The following is a 17,134-nucleotide window of genomic DNA, read 5'->3' on the forward strand; positions in this document are numbered from 1 at the left end:
TGAGATGAAAAGCAGACGATGAACCAAAGGTGGTATGTCCATGTACGGGTCTACATGGACTAAATATTGCTTCACCTCAGGCCCATCAAAGGTGTCGAGCTGGTTGTCGATCCTTTTGACACTTGCACATGACAAGGAAGACACTATTGTCTTTAGTTGTTGGGTGCCGTATTTTATTCTAAACAAGATTCCACGTAGCTAAGCTTCCACCTTCTTCTTGGTGTGCATGCCATGTTATGGAGATGTAGGTTTTCTTGCCACCCTTCGGGAGGTTGCCTCAACGTCTAATGGTCTGCTCTTTGATGATCCCATCTAGCTTGATCGTGTCGAGGACTAATGGGTGTTTGCCATGCGTTTCCCTAGTTCACGCCAAAGTGGATTCCCTCGCCTAGCTTTGAGGACGAGCCGCCATACCCGCCAGTCTATTCCTTTATTTGGTGGCCAGGTGTGCCTCACAAAGAGGGTCAATCTATCTGATCTGGATTGATGGCATGACGGCCCCTCGTTCGACCACCACTTAATGTGTGTGATGATTCGTTTTGCCGTCGTCGTAGTAGTTCCTACCATGATTCTCTGGTCGTCGTAGTTCCTACCATGATTCGGTCAAGGGTTCGTGGCCAACATGATAGTTGCACGCCTACAGGTAGTCGCCAGAGACCCGTTTCGCTACCTGTCTTGGTCTACCTCACTCCAGTAGAGACGATGGAGGTGCTTCCGAAGTTTCCCAATGATGGCCTCCTACTCAACTCGCTCTCTCAGCCGATGGGTCCACCAGTACCACTTGCGTCATCTCCTACGTACGTTGTTGGGGCCTTGTCTGTCAGCCACTGCCTACTTCCTATGCCATATCGTCCTCCCAGCCAATTTGTGCATGTATCCTTTTTGGAGTGACCCACTCATGAATTCTGGCCTTAGAGTGGGTTGACTCTGAGTGTCCATAGTTTGGTGCAATTTTTTGTTGCATCTATGAATCTCTCACCCACCCGAGAGGGCCTTTTCAAAGCCCATTTGTGTTGTGGGGCAGATCAAAGGTCATGTGGAGCAGCTTGGTCTGTAGGACGGGGCTATCAGGACAGGAGTTTGCTAGAGCTCTGGGACTCACACACGGATGTAGCGGGCCACAACCCAAAAATAGCTCGCTTGCCTCGCTTCGTCAGGATCGCTTAGGAAGGCTTGCACGCTTTCTTCAAAAAAAAGGGCATGCTCACACACTAGATCTTGTTGCTCTCCTTGTTTACAAAAAACATTACTATAAAAAATCATTTTCTAAAATCTGAAAAAATGGTTAAATAAAAATGTCCATGATTTTCAAATAAATGTTCTTGAACTTGAAATAAGTTTGTGGATTTGAAAAATATTGACGAATTGGAAAAGTTCATGAATTTGGAAAAAATGTTCACATTGTTGAAAAAAGGATCACGAATTTGGAAAAAAAAATTGGGGATTTGAAAAAATTTCATGAATTTTTAGAATGTTATTGAATTTGAAAATTGTTCTTGGTTTCCAATAATGTTGATGAATTTTATAAAAAAACATGAAGTTATTATTTGCTGATAATAATAAAAAGAAAAAAGAAAAAACATGAACAGAAAACCAGCAAAACAAAGAGAGAAGAAAAACCAATCTCAATGTCGAAAGCTTCTAGAAGCTTAACAAAACTAGTTTGGTGCTCATGTGTAGGAGCGATACTAGATGGGCCCATCCTTAGAGCAAGTGTGAGCACTTTCTATATATTGTTATGGATATAACCAACACTATAAGCGCCAAATAGGGTTTCACCTCTAAGGAGCCCACCTACGTCAGTGGGCCTATTATCGAGGTCCAACTTCTAGGTAGCTATCACTTCCAACCCTCGTTAGGCCCATATACCCCAAATAGTCTTGTTGTTAGGTCTAGAATGTGATGCACCATGTTCCTAACCTGAACATCCCCGTTCTGGAAAAAAAACTTGAACATCCCCAGTGACGAAACCATATTTGGTGGGATCCTTCAGTCTTTTGTCCACATATGTTAGCGGCACTAGATATGTATCCCCGTCAAGGATTGACATCTCTGCTTGCTTGAGGGTGCTCATTTCGAAGAGAAAGAGCACTAGGCATGTTCTATTTAATCAGCCATCCCAATGGTAAAGCATGTCTTGGAGCTAACTTAGGGCAAGTTCTTTTGGGCGGCTTAAAAAATAAGTTGTCTCTCCCCAGCTTAAAAATAAGCCGGTCCAGAAATTTGTTGAGACTTCTAAATCAGTTATCCCATAACTAACTTAGAAGCCTCAGTAAATAAAAGAGGCGGCTTATTGGATAAGCTGGGAAGGAGGCGGCTTATTTTTTAAGCTGCCAAAAGAACTGGCCCTTACTAGTGTGTGGAGCGTTGTTGTTGCGGCACTTGTGGAAAGGTTCGAGTAGCCCAAGAGGAGGGTTGATATCAGCGTCCTCGTCCTCACTCACATCAACTTCCTATCTAGGCAGTCTCAGTATTTGGTTATTCTTTTATATTCCACATAGTCTACCCAACCAACACGATTAAGGTGTTATTAATGTGTGACCTTGTAACTTATGACGATGGGTAGTTGTACTATTATATCTGTGTACTATGTATACTGTACACAAGTCATACATGTGGCACCCCGATCCAAAGGACCGTAATAGAAGCCCACATCAATGCTAGGATCAGACACTCGTGTGTGTTACAAGAATGTTATCAAGAGCAAGCATAAAGTGTACCAACAGTTTATAGGACCACATGTGCTAGAACTATTACGTGAACCATGCTAGCTCCTTATACACGCCTCACGACATCTGAAACCAGATCTAACCGGCAACAACTGAAGCAACATCAAAAGACAGTACAAAGACGTAGTGATTCCGGCCTCACGGCATCTGAAACAAGATCTAACCGGCGACAACAGTACAAAAACGTAGTGATACCGTTCCCACAAGGTACTGACTTGGTTACCAACTAGCCCTTGAATGTAGCATCTTGCCTTCAAGGTGAAGATGTAATGGAAGAATCTGGCACATAAAAAGCTAGGTGGGTACTTTAAATGTATTTGCGAGACAACAAAAACATAGACAAACAAGGCATGGTTAGGAATTTTCAATAATAAAATGACTAAAGGGTTTAATGGGCAATACTATTGCCATGCGTTTGTCAAAAAAATAACACGAAGGCATGAAAGAGAACTGATGACTAGGGCATCATCGACAAGATACTTCGCAAGGCATGAATGACTATTGCTATGCTTTTACAGAAAGTTTTTCCACCCACCGCTAAGTCCATCCCTGGTGACAAGATACTTCGCATGGTCGCTCCGCCCTTCCTCGTCTTTTTGTCTCATTATAGTATCTTTCGCTGGAAGTTGTTCTCTCTTAAATTACTCGGGAGACCCTTGGAGAGGAGCAACAAAACATAGCTGTTAAGGTCGACGACGCCATGGTCTTTTGTCTCCTGAAACCGGAAAATTCATGTGAGTTGTTTAATCAATTGACATGTCATTCTTTCGTGTTATTGTTTTGTCAAATGCTCGGCGGAATTAGTGCCCATCGACCCCTTCATTGATTTTATTATTGAAAATTTCCATATTTTTTCTAGGTCTATACAGTAATAGAGGAAGAGTCTATGACAACCGACGAGGATGTCTAGTCTAAGGAGGAGGGTCCAAAGATTATCACCAGAGTTAGCATCACATCAACTAACGATGATAGAAACAACGACCTAGCAGCCAATGATAATGGTCGGCCACCATTAGTGGATATGGTGAGAGCCCTCAAGCCGAGGATGGTGATTCTTAAGGATGCTCTCAAGACGGTGAATGAGATGGTGGAGGAACTCGAGTCGAGTGAAAGAAGACTATACATGTTGTGCTCAACTCCAGCTCCTCATTCATTGCACGGATAGTATCTTGAGAGTCGTCATCCTTGAACGGAGGGCTCTCGTCTTCTCCACTAGCGTTAAGTGAACATCATCCTCGGTTGCTAGGTTGTTGTTGCCATCATTATTCATTGTTTTGTTGCTAACTCTAATGGTAACTTTTGGATCCTCCTTAGAATTAACATCACAGTCAGTTGTGGTCACCTCGTACACATAGAAAAATAAGATTTTTTAGTAACAAATAACAAAATGACTAAAGGAATAAATGGGCACTGCTCCTTGCATGCATTTGACAGAAAAATTACGCAAGAAAATCACAAGGCTGATGACTAGGGCGTCCTCGACCTTAAGGCTATGTTGTTCTGCAAAGTCTTTTCACCCACCACTGAGTCCATCCCGGGTGACAAGATACTTCATAGAGTATTTTGTCAGCATGGATGGACTCAGTGATGGCCGGAAAAACTTTGTGGAAGAGCATAACCTTAAGGTCGGCGGCACCCTAGTCATCAATTGCCTTGCATGCATTTGATAGAAAAATAACGCAAAGAAATCACAAGGCAATTGATGACTAGGGCGTCATCGACCTTAAGGCTATGTTGTCTTTCCACCCACCACCGAGTCCATCCCTGTGAAGTATATTCTCACCAGGGATGGACTTAGTGGTGGGCGGAAAAACTTTGTGGAAAAGCATAACCTTAAGGTCGACGAAACCCTGGTCATCATTGCCTTGTCATTCCTTTGTGTTATTTTCTGTCGAATGCATGGCAGAAGCAGTGTCGATTAATCCCTTGGTCAATTTATCACTGAAAATTTCTATTCGTTCCTATGTGTATATAGGAAGAGAGGATGAGGTGATGACAACTGATTGTGATGTCAACTATAAGGAGGAGGATGCTCTCAAGGCGATGAATGAGATGGTGGAGGAACTCGAGTCGAGCGAAAGAAGACTATACATGTTGTGCTCAACTCCAACTCCTCATTCATTGCACGGATAGTATCTTGAGAGTCGTCATCCTTGAACGGAGGGCTCTTGTCTTCTCCACTAGCGTTAAGTGAACATCATCCTTGGTTGCTAGGTTGTTGTTGCCATCATTATTCGTTGTTTTGTTGCTAACTCTAATGGTAACTTTTGGATCCTCCTTAGAATTGACATCACAATCAGTTGTCATCACCTCGTACACATAGAAAAAAAAGATTTTTTAGTAACAAATATCAAAATGACTAAAGGAATAAATGGGCATTGCTCCTTGCATGCATTTGATAGAAGAATTATGCAAAAAAAATCACAAGGCTGATGACTAGGGCTTCCTCGACCTTAAGGCTATGTTGTTCTGCAAAGTCTTTCCACCCACCACTGAGTCCATCCCGGGTGACAAGATACTTCACAGAGTATTTTGTCAGCATGGATGGACTCAGTGATGGCCGGAAAAACTTTGTGGAAGAGCATAACCTTAAGGTCGACGGCACCCTAGTCATCAATTGCCTTGCATGCATTTGACAGAAAAACAACGCAAAGAAATCACAAGGCAATTGATGACTAGGGCGTCATCGACCTTAAGGCTATGTTGTTCTGCAAAGTCTTTCCACCCACCACTGAGTCCATCCCTGTGAAGTATCTTGTCACCAGGGATGGACTCAGTGGTGGACGGAAAAACATTGTGGAAAAGCATAACCTTAAGGTTGACGAAACCCTAGTCATCATTGCCTTGTCGTTCCTTTGTGTTGTTTTCTGTCGAATGCATGGCAGAAGCAGTGTCGATTAATCCCTTGGTCATTTTATCACTAAAAATTCCTATTCTTTCCTATGTGTATATAGGAAGAGAGGATGTGGTGATGACAGCTGATTGTGATGTCAACTCTAAGGAGGATTGTCGTGTTTAGGGACTAGGGGTGTCCTCTTTGTGGTACGACGATCGTCCCCTTTGTGGTTCGGCGAGGGGCTAACACGCTCAAGATCGACTTCTACTCCATGATGATGAAGATGAATTGACACGGTGATTTTTACCCAAATTTAGGATGCTCGGAAGCGTAAAACCCAACGTCCTGCTGGTTGAATTCACTGGGTGGTGAAGCTTGGTGTTATAAGGCGTTGAGCACTCCTTGCCAGGATCTAGCCTAGCTATGTAGTGTCTTCAAATGCCAAGGGTTGAAACCCCTACTATGTAGCCATGGGCCTCTTTTTATATACCCAAGGGGCCACCACATGTGGCTATTATAAAAGAACACCTACATCATTAAATGCGGTGGTATGTGTTGCCCGGAGCTCTTGCCGGGAAGCAAGGCGCATGTCTTAACCCCCTACTATGTAGCCATGGGCCTCCTTTTATGCCTGGAGCTCTTGCCGGGGAGCAAGACGCCTGTCTTGTCACACCGCTTGTGGTGTATTTGCTTTGACCGCGAGGTGTTGAGTGCGCGGTAAAAAAGGGTGGTGACTCACCCGCGTCTTCACCTAACTGCATCGTGGCAGTGTCTCCGCATGCCAGGCTGCCACCCAGTCAGCCCTATGGACTAGGCCCACCACCGTAGGCCCCTGTAGCAGCAGCTGTCGCCCAAAAGTGACACCAGTCTATGTGCATTTTGTTCTCTTGATGAACACAACTATCCCAAAAGTGACACCAGTTTATGTGCATTTTGTTCTCTTGATGAACACAACTATCTGTGAGGAAAACAAAGACTTCCGGAATACAGACTAAGGGTTCCTTTGATTCAAAGGATTTGCATAGGAATTTTGGAGGATTGGAATCCTTAGGAATTTTTCCTATATTGGTTGTTTGATTCATAGGATTGAATCCTATAGGATTTTTTCCTAAGGAATTTTTTGCACTACTTCCCATAGGATTTCTAGCATCCAGTCAAACCTCTTTGAAAGAATCCTTCATTTTTCCTATGATGCAATCAAACAACCTAAACTCCTATAGGATTGAGATGAGCATGACATTTCAATCCTATGTTTTTCCTATTCCCATGTTTTTACAATCCCGCGAATCAAAGAGGCCCTAAGGATTAGATCTCACCAGAAACAATTGCTTTTCGCTCATTAGATATTTCCATGCTTGCAACTACTTGTACATAGGGGCTACTTCTCCCATATTTGTACAACACATCAGCTATTATGCAAACCATCTGACTATGTAGCCATACAATTGGTTTTCTTTGCACTTTTCAGCTCCACGTGAGAAAGTTGTGCTGAAATGGAGAAATGCTGACTTTGTCCTCGACAACTTCATCAGTGTGCAACACAGGAGTTGTGGGTGAGTCATCTGATTATGTTTGACAGATGACAGAACTTGTTTGCACCAGCTTATGCCATCTTTTTAGTCGAAATACGGGGACGCACATGTGACATGCCTCTTCAAGCTGTGCAAATTGGTGGGATGTTTATTACTAACATGTACTTACTCTTCAAACCCCTGCACAGCGCCGTTACATGTGCTCCAGTGAAGCGCAGTACCCGTCTGGCACAGAATCTATCAATTTTTTGACAGTCTCTTACTTCTCGCCTATAATGCTCTTGTAGTTAACCATATAGATGGCAACCAATGTCAGAAGTGCACCACCGATCTGCTCAGGTGCGAAGGTCTCTCCCAGATAGAGGAACCTGAAAAGGCAAGGAATGCCCAGACCAAAAGTTGAAAACAAACATCGCATTTTATGTTTGTCTAAATTTTATTGTCCAACATATTGCAAGGAGTCTTACCCAAAAATGGAGGCGAACATAGGAGTCAAGAAAGTAAGAGAACTAAGCGTGGTCAAACTACCTACAGGAATAAGAGAGAAGAAGATATGAAATGCTGATGAGAATAAATTGTGGAGAGCTAACTGCATTGAACTGGTTGGAAGCGAACATTGATCTTACCTCTTGTAGCATTGTAGAAGTAGACACCATAGCTGACAGCACTGCCGAATATAGATGTATAACCCAGAGCTACTATGTCACTCCATGTAAGCTCTTGAATGTGTCCATTAAGAGCAGGATCGTGATTAAGAACAGATATAACCAACAAAGGAATCCCACCTAATACCATGTGCTGCAGAGCAATAGAGATAACATTAGCATTTTATGTGGTGTGATGTCAGGCTTGCATAATTAGAAGCAGGAACATATCTAATACTGTGAAAAAATAACCATAATCTGCAATAAAAATAACATACATTCTCTTTCTCCCGAAAAGGGGATAGCCCCGGCCCTAAGGTACATTCTAATGGAGACTATTATACAGTACACACGTTGAAAAGCTAGGTTGACTTGATGCTTCCAGCAAAGGCGGTTCAAGTTTCATTTGGCATTGCAACTCATAAGCATTTGCTCTACGCAGTAAGCCCCACAATAATAAGAACAGTAGATAATACTTGAGTTACTCAGATAGCCTACCAAATCAGCACTCCCAGGAAATATACAGAATCAACTGGCCAAAGCAAACCATGAAAAGAATAGGGGCTGATTTTGAGACACAAAAACAAAAGCATATGGACGGTGCTTTAACGCATGCCACAGAGACCATCTTATAATAGAACGATGGTGTATTCATCTGCAGCTAGCATACCCATCCTGTTGCCATGATTGGATCAGAATACTTTGATACCCAGCGAACCATGATAGTTCCGACCGCCATGCTTTGGGCCGAGAGGAACATCCACCATTCTCCACTCCCCCAGACTGATGTGTTGCTTCCTTCAACTGACAGTGCTGGAACCTAAAGTACATCCAAAGACAATCAAAATCTTATAACGTGCACAATAATAATAATAATAATTCATATAAACCAAGAGTCACCATTGTACAGATTGATATGCCATTTCTTTAGTTCTAGTGTCCCACATAGCAATAGTGGAAAAATATCGACTTCAGAACATTGGCAGAAGGAAATTATTGCATTTACTACTACTATGAGGTTCAGCTTAACCATTTAAACTTAAGTAACTTGAGTCATCGAAACTGTTACGGCCTTACGGGTAGTACTATACCAATGTCTATTACATGTGTGTTTTAAAGGCATCTTTGGTACTTTAGTGCTATCCGACTATGCCACACGCACCCTTGTGCAACAGAGTTTTGTGTGTATCCTCCTCATCAAAATAACACATGATGTGATTATGCCATTGATATGTAGGGGTGGGTGTGTGTGTGGGTGTGGGGGGGGGGGGGGGGGGAGCAGTACATCATGAATGTAACATTTTATCATCATAAAATGTCCTACTAACATGTTATTAACTACTGTAATCGTAATCAATATCTGGACGACGAGATACGAGATTGCTTGGAAACATTAGAAATGCATTGCAAAAAGGCAAACCTCGAGGAGCAAAAGCCCAACAACACCCAGTACGAGCCCCCCAGCTCCTATCGCCCCGATAGACTCTCCGAAGAATAGCGCTGCAAGGATAGCAACCGTCAATGGTTGGGAGTCAATTATGACCTGCAACGAGGATCACAGTTCCGTAAGTGATCGTCAGCTCGATGGACCAAAATGGCAAGCCAATTGTTTGCCATCGGAGGTAGAGAACAGCACGGAGAGTTAGCCTTACGCTTCCGAGGCCAGCCGATGTCTTCTGCAAGCCCTCGGTGAGAAAGCCCTGCAAAAGGAGGAAACCAAACCCATGCTGGCTTCAGGAACCGCACAACCACACGCTAAGGATCACGCCTTTCACCTATCTATATCCACCTGGAAGCAGGCGGCGTCGATGAGACCGAAGGCGGCGATGGCGCCCCAGGCGGCCCACCCGGAGGGCTGCTTCCTGCCCCGCGCGGCCGCGAAGGCGACGACGAGCGCGCCCGCGGGGAGCAGGCGGAGCGCGGCGACGAAGAAGGGCCCCGTCTTGGGTATGACCCCCTTCATGGCCACCATGGCCGTGCCCCAGAAGAAGAAGGGCGACACCAGCGACACCCACTCCCACCACTCCCTCCCCGCGAGCGCCGGGGCGACCCCCTCCTCCGCCCCAGGGTCGCCGTCGACGACGCACTCGACGTCGCTGCCCGTGCCCACGCAGTCGAGTTCGTCGGCTGCGGGCGGAGGCGCATCGCCGCCCCCGGCTGCGAGACGGAGACGGAGGCGGAGACGGGGGCTGGGGACGGTGCCGCGGCGTGGGACAGAGGGGAGAACGGGAGCGGAATGGCGTCTGGGAGTTAGTGGTGGGTGGAGCGGGAGGAGGAGGCGGAAGGGCGCGGCGGTGGACATCACGGCCTGCCGGCCGGCGCTCGAGCGGGGTGCTGCGGTGATCCGGCGGGTCGAAAGGCGGCCCCGGCAGCGGCCGGCACGACGGGAGGAGAGAGGAGCGGCGAGGGTGTGCTTCCGCTCGCGCGGCGTGTCGAGCTCAGCTGAGCTCGCTCGGCGAGTGGGTGGGGTTTTTTCTTTCTTTTTTTAGGAACGCGTGTGGGTGGGTTTCAGTCGATCAGCTCGGTGTCGGGCCTGTATTTCAAGCAGCAGGTTGGGTCGGCCCACAAGTGCCACGGCAAAATTTTGACATTTCACAAGATTTTTTTTTTATGAAAGAAGGGCTTTCCCCTTCCGATTTTCATTAGAGAAAACCAAGATAGCATCACATCAGTTCCAACCTGACGCTACCATAAGTCTCGAACAGCACCGCGAAAGGCCAACAGTCTCCCAAGCCCGGCATACCAGGGCATTACAAAGTTCAAAGATAACCTAGATAATAACAGCAAAACAACTACTAGAACAGCAACTAAGAAACGGCCACAACATCATCAGGAAGTGGAGTCTTCTATTCCGCCCAGCCTCGCTACATTGATTCTCCACCCTTGTTTTGCTGTGTACACCTCATTTGCTACTCGTTCTAGCAGTCTTGCTCCCAGCTCCAACATTTTTCTTGGGGGCTCCTTTATCTGCAATATTGACCAATCAATTAACCATCGGCTCATCAGTTTGATTATGTAGAAAGGATCATTTATCCTTTTATGTTCAAAAATTATTCCATTTCTACTTTTCCAGATAGCCCAAAGTAGGCCAGATACCCCACCATCATCATTTTCTTATCATCCCTGTTAAATTTGCCTATCCATTCCCCAAAACAATCCCTAACAGTCAGCGGAGTGGTTTTGAGCCCACATACGCATCTGACCAAACCCCACAGTAATGAAGCTACCGAACAAGTAAAAAACAAATGGTCTATTGATTCCTCTTTACCACAGAAAACATCGTTTTCCCCCTTTCCATCCCTTTTTTAGCAGAACATCCCTAGTAAGATGCTTTTTTATTTACCAGCCACAAAAAAACCTTAATTTTCGCAGGCACTTTGGTCTTCCACAAGTATTTTTGTGGAAATTTTAGACCAAGTGTAACTATTTTCCTGTATAGAGACCCCATAGAGAATTTATGATCTGCAGTCAGGGTCCAGATAATTTCATCTCTCCCTCCCTGCATAGTTGTTTCTTCACATCTACTTCTAAATGTAAAGTTCTTCACCATGTAAAGTTCTTCTAAATGTGAAACCATGCCATCCATTCTGTATGGCTTCATCTACTGTTATATTATGATCAAAATAGATATCATATAGTCTAGGATAAGCTTCTTCCAGAGGTTTATCATCTACCCAAGCATCTTCCCAAAACCTGGTATTTTTTCCGTCACCCAATTTTTTCCTAACAAATTTGTAAAAAATCTCTTTGATTGTCATAGGACTAGACCAGAATTGCGAATCTCCAGGTTTTTTAACTGCTAGGGCTAAGCACTGCCCTTTTATATATTTTTCCCCCAAGATATCTTGCCACAGCCCCTCCTCTGTTTCCATTTTCCAGAACCATTTAGCAAGAAGTGCAATATTCATTACCTCCAAATTGAGGATCCCCAAACCTCCTACATCTTTTGGCAAGCAACATGTTTCCCATTTCACTAAATGGTATTTTTTTATATTCTCATCCTCTTGCCATACCAGTCTGGCCCTGAAAAAATCTGCTTTTTTAATGATCCCTTTAGGTATGGCATAAAAGGACATCATAAACAAAGGAATGTTAGTTAGACAAGCTTGCACCAAGGTAATTCTACCAGCAATGGACCCTAGTAGTTTCCCTTCCAACAACTACATCTTTTTTCAATTTTGTTAGTCACACAATTCTAGTGCCTATTTCTAATTCTAATCTCATCTACAGGCATTCCCAAATATTTGATGGGTAACTCACCCATTTTACATGTCAAAATTTCCTGATACAGCAACTGTTTCTCTTTAGCTTTTCCAAAGAGCATCAATTCACTCTTATGGAAATTAATTTTGAGACCTGACATTTGCTCAAAGGCTCCTAATATGAATTTAAGGTTTCTAACACTTTCTATCTCATCCTTAATCAGGAAGATAGTGTCATCAGCATATTGTAGCATGTTAATACCTTTATTTTCCCTACCTCTCAAAACTCCCTTTACCACATCGTGTTCTAATGCATTATTCATTAAAATGGCCAAGGCATCAGCAGCCAGGTCAAAAAGCAGTGGTGACATAGCATCACCTTGTCTCAGACCTTTGAAAGTTTTGAAATATGGCCCAATGTCATCATTCACCCTAACCCCTCCATGTCCTCCTCTCATAGTCTTCATCACCCAGTCACACCATTTATCTGGGAAACCTTTTAGATTTAGCATTTGTATTACAAAAGGCCATTTAATTTTATCATATGCTTTTTCAAAGTCTACTTTGAATATCAAAGCATCTTCCTTTTCTTTGTGGAAAGTATTCAAAGCCTCATGAAGGATGACTACCCCCTCCATAATGTATCTTCCCTTGGTAAAAGCAGTTTGTGTTTTGGTTATCACAGGGGACACACATCTAGCAAATCTATTCATTAGTACTTTAGTAATGATCTTAAAACTCACATTCAACAGACAGATGGGCCTGAATTTTTGTATTTGTTTGGCATCACTTGTCTTTGGGACAAGAGTTATGATGCCATAATTAAGTCTGGCAATGTTGATTTCCCCCTTAGCAAAACCTTCCACCAAAGCTTTTATATCCCATTTAACCAAATCCCAAAAATCTTGATAGAAATCAACAGGAAATCCATCAGGTCCAGGACTTTTATTCCTTTTCATCCCAAAAACCACTTGATGAATTTCATCCAGAGAGAAAGGAGCCAAGAGTTCCTCCCTATCCTGGGTACTGATCTTTTTCATTTCCACCCCTCTCAAAGAGATTTGTGTCTCTTCAGGGTGTCCAATACAGATTTTTGTAGAAATTGGTTATGTATTCCATCAATCTCCCTTCCCCCTCTATAATCCCTTCATCTAGTTCCAAAGAGATAATTCTGTTTTTTCTTCTACAACCATTCACTTTTGCATGATAGTACCTAGTGTTTCCATCACCATCTGTGATCTCCCTATCTTTATATCTCTGCAACCACTTCATCTCTTCTTGTAACATTACTCTTTTGAGTTGTGCTCTTAGTTCTTTCTGCTCAGATCTGTCTGCAGCAGTTAATCCCATTTTCTCAGCTTTTTTGTCCATCTCATCCAACACCCTAATGATATCCATTTTATTTTTTTTATACCATGCATCCATGTTCTTATTCCATCCCTTAGTTTTCCTCCTCAGGTTTCTCAATCTAAGTTGCCATCTTTCCAGAATATCCCCTCTACACCTCTCATTCCATGTTTTATATACCAATTCTTTAAATCCCTCTCTTAATGTCCAGGCATTCTCATATCTAAAAATGTATTTATGTGTTTGTGTTTCCTGTGTATCTAGGGACAGGGGAGTGTGGTTAGATATTTCTCTAGCAAAAGCTTGCAAGATAGTTAGAGAATATTTTTCCTCCCAAGCAGGACACATCAGGACCCTATCTAATTTTTCATAGGTGGGATTCTCCTGGTTGTTAGCCCAGGTGTATAATATCCCATTCAAAGGCAGTTCCCTAAGCCTTGCTTGTTCAATTATAGCATTAAACATAAAGGACCCCTGATCCTTCTGCATGGGTTTATTCTTTTCTTTTTCATTTCTAATAATATTGAAGTCACCCCCAACCAAACATGGTAGAGGGTTATCATGATATAATCTAGCTAGCTCAGCTAAGAAGCTGGCTTTTCCTTCCTTTTGGGCATCCCCATATACAGTAACCAAATTCCAGTGTAGCTTGGTATTTTTATCAAACACTAGAACCCTAAGAAAATAATGTCCCTTCTCAATACACTCCACATCAAATAAATCTTTGTTAATCCCCACTAAAATCCCTCCAGACATTCCCCTAGGAGGGTTCCAACACCATTGGTAGTTTTTCCCTCCACACATATTGTGCAGCTCATTCTTAGTAAAATCTTGTTTAATTGTTTCAGAGATCCCTATAATCTAGTCTCTGATCAATGATCATTTCTCTAATATATCTTTTTTTATGATCTTGTCCTATACCTCTGACATTCCAGAAAACCCCTCTCATTTCTACCCCTTACTAGATATATTCTGGGCCTAACTTGCAAACACACCAATCCCCCCAACTGTCTTTTCTGTTTTGGATCAGAGAAGAGACTAATTAGTCTTCTTTCCCTTCCTTCTTCTTCTCAACACCCCAATCCCAATCGCCCGCTTCACACAGTCCAACGCTGGTGAGCTTGGTTTCTGATACGTCTCCAACGTATCTATAATTTATGAAGTATTCATGCCATGTTTACAATAGTTTTATATGATTTTGGTATGATTTGATTAGAACTAACCCGGACTGACGCTGTTTTCAGCAGAACTACCGTGGTGTTGTTTTTGTGCAGAAATAAAAGTTCTTGGAATGCGCTGAAAATCAAGGGAGATTTTTTCTGGAAAATATGAAAAATATTGGAAAAAAATCTACCAGAGGGGAGTCCCGTGGGCCCCACGAGGGTGGGGGCGCGCCCACCCCCTGGGCGCGCCCCTGTGCCTCGTGGACTACCCATGGGGCTGATACGTCTTCAACGTATCTATAATTTTTGATAGCTTCATGCTATATTATATTCTGTTTTGGATGATTAATGGGCTTTGTTATACACTTTTATATTATTTTTGGGACTAACCTATTAACCGGAGGCCCAGCCCAAATTGCTGTTTTTTTGCCTATTTCAGAGTTTCGCAGAAAAAGAATATCAAACGGAGTCCAAACGGAATGAAACCTTCGGGAACATGATTTTCGGAACAAACGTGATCCAAAGGACTTGGAGTCTACATCAAGAAATCAACCAGGAGAGCACGAGGCATGGGGCGCGCCTACCCCCCTGGGCGCGCCCTCCACCCTCGTGGGGCCCACGTTGCTCCACTGATGTACTTCTTCCTCCTATATATACCTACGTACCCCCAAACCAACAGAAGCATCCACGAAAGCCTAATTTCACCGCCGCAACCTTCTGTACCCATGAGATCCCATCTTGGGGCCTTTTCCGGCATCCTGCCGGAGGGGGCATCGATCACGGAGGGCTTCTACATCAACACCATAGCCTATTCGATGATGTGTGAGTAGTTTACCTCAGACCTTTGGGTCCATAGTTATTAGCTAGATGGCTTCTTCTCTCTCTTTGGATCTCAATACAAAGTTCTCCATGATTCTCCTGGAGATCTATTCGATGTAATCTTCTTTTGCGGTGTGTTTGTTGAGACCGATGAATTGTGGGTTTATGATCAAGTTTATCTATGAACAATATTTGAATCTTCTCTGAATTCTTTTATGTATGATTGGTTATCTTTGCAAGTCTCTTCAAATTATCAGTTTGGTTTGGCCTACTAGATTGATCTTTCTTGCAATGGGAGAAGTGCTTAGCTTTGGGTTCAATCTTGCGGTGTCCTTTCCCAGTGCCAGCAGGGGCAGCAAGGCACGTATTGTATTGTTGCCATCGAGGATAAAAAGATGGGGTTTATATCATATTGCATGAGTTTATCCCTCTACATCATGTCATCTTGCTTAAAGCGTTACTCTGTTCTTATGAACTTAGTACTCTAGATGCATGTTGGATAGCGGTCGATGTGTGGAGTAATAGTAGTAGATGCAGGCAGGAGTCGGTCTACTTGTCACGGACGTGATGCCTATATACATGATCATACCTAGATATTCTCATAACTATGCTCAATTCTATCAATTGCTCAACTGTAATTTGTTCACCCACCGTAATACTTATGCTCTTGAGAGAAGCCACTAGTGAAACCTATGGCCCCCGGGTCTATTTTCTATCATATTAATCTTCCAATACTTAGCTATTTTTGTTGCCTTTTATTTTACTTTGCATCTTTATTATAAAAATACCAAAAATATTATCTTATCATATCTATCAGATCTCACTTTCGTAAGTGACCGTGAAGGGATTGACAATCCCTTTATTGCGTTGGTTGCGAGGTTTTTATTTGTTTGTGTAGGTGCAAGGGACTTGAGCGTGGCCTCCTACTGGATTGATACCTTGGTTCTCAAAAACTGAGGGAAATACTTACGCTACTTTACTGCATCACCCTTTCCTCTTCAAGGGAAAACCAACACAGTGCTCAAGAGGTAGCAAGAAGGGTTTCTAGCGCCGTTGCCGGGGAGATTCGCGCCAAGTCAAGTCAAGTCAAGACATACCAAGTACCCATCACAAACTCTTATCCCTTGCATTACATTATTTGCCATTTGCCTCTCGTTTTCCTCTCCCGCACTTCACCCTTGCCGTTTTATTCGCCCTCGCCTTTCCGTTCGCCTCTTTTTCGCTTGCTTTGTCGTAATGGCTAGTCCTTTATCTGCTCCTTTGTCCCCTGAGTTTGAAGTTCTTCACTTTAAACAAAGACAAGGAGAAAATTTAAAAGATGCTTGGTATAGGATGATGGAATCTTATCGTAGTTGCACCTTAGAGGTGAGTTTTAGAATTTTGCTTCGCAGTTTTTACGTTGGACTAAATATGTCCCATAGATAACTCTTGGATTGTGTTGCCAAAGGAAATTTTATCGAAATTGATCCCAGTGTTGCGCATGAAATCATAGAGGGGGTAGTGGGAACACTACCTCAACAAAAGAGGCCACAACATACCCAGGAAGAGACACAAGTTTTTGAAAAGATTTGTGAAGTAACTAAGATCTTACAAAAGTCTCTTGAACCCCTCAAGAGTGTTAGCGGAAATATTCACCGCATGAATATGTTGATTACCCTTTGCAATAAGCAGTTGGATTCTTTAGGTCTAAAATTTCCGAATATGAAGGGAAACGTAAAGAACCCCCTGGATTCGAGCATGATTCCGCTAAAAAATTGAAGGCCAAAGATGACAATACCTAGATCTATCCGTGCTTTTATGCCTAGCTAGGGGCGTTAAACGATAGCGCTTGTTGGGAGGCAACCCAATTTTATTTTTAGTTT

General features: G+C 43.2%; 1 protein-coding gene across 1 annotated transcript; it reads right to left on the reverse strand.

The window, feature by feature from the left end:
- Window positions 1–6,877: 6,877 nt before the first annotated feature.
- On the reverse strand, window positions 6,878–10,278 carry LOC109740945 (WAT1-related protein At3g02690, chloroplastic). Its single transcript, XM_020300013.4, has 7 exons — window positions 9,531–10,278; window positions 9,394–9,441; window positions 9,162–9,284; window positions 8,412–8,561; window positions 7,724–7,895; window positions 7,565–7,625; window positions 6,878–7,465 (listed from the first exon to the last, which is right to left on the reverse strand). The coding sequence occupies exons 1-7, from the start codon at window positions 10,041–10,043 to the stop codon at window positions 7,357–7,359; spliced, it is 1,176 nt and encodes a 391-aa protein (XP_020155602.1). The 5' UTR covers window positions 10,044–10,278; the 3' UTR covers window positions 6,878–7,356.
- Window positions 10,279–17,134: the final 6,856 nt, after the last annotated feature.

Source organism: Aegilops tauschii, chromosome 1 (genome assembly GCF_002575655.3).
Source record: "Aegilops tauschii subsp. strangulata cultivar AL8/78 chromosome 1, Aet v6.0, whole genome shotgun sequence".
Taxonomy (NCBI): Eukaryota; Viridiplantae; Streptophyta; class Magnoliopsida; order Poales; family Poaceae; genus Aegilops; species Aegilops tauschii.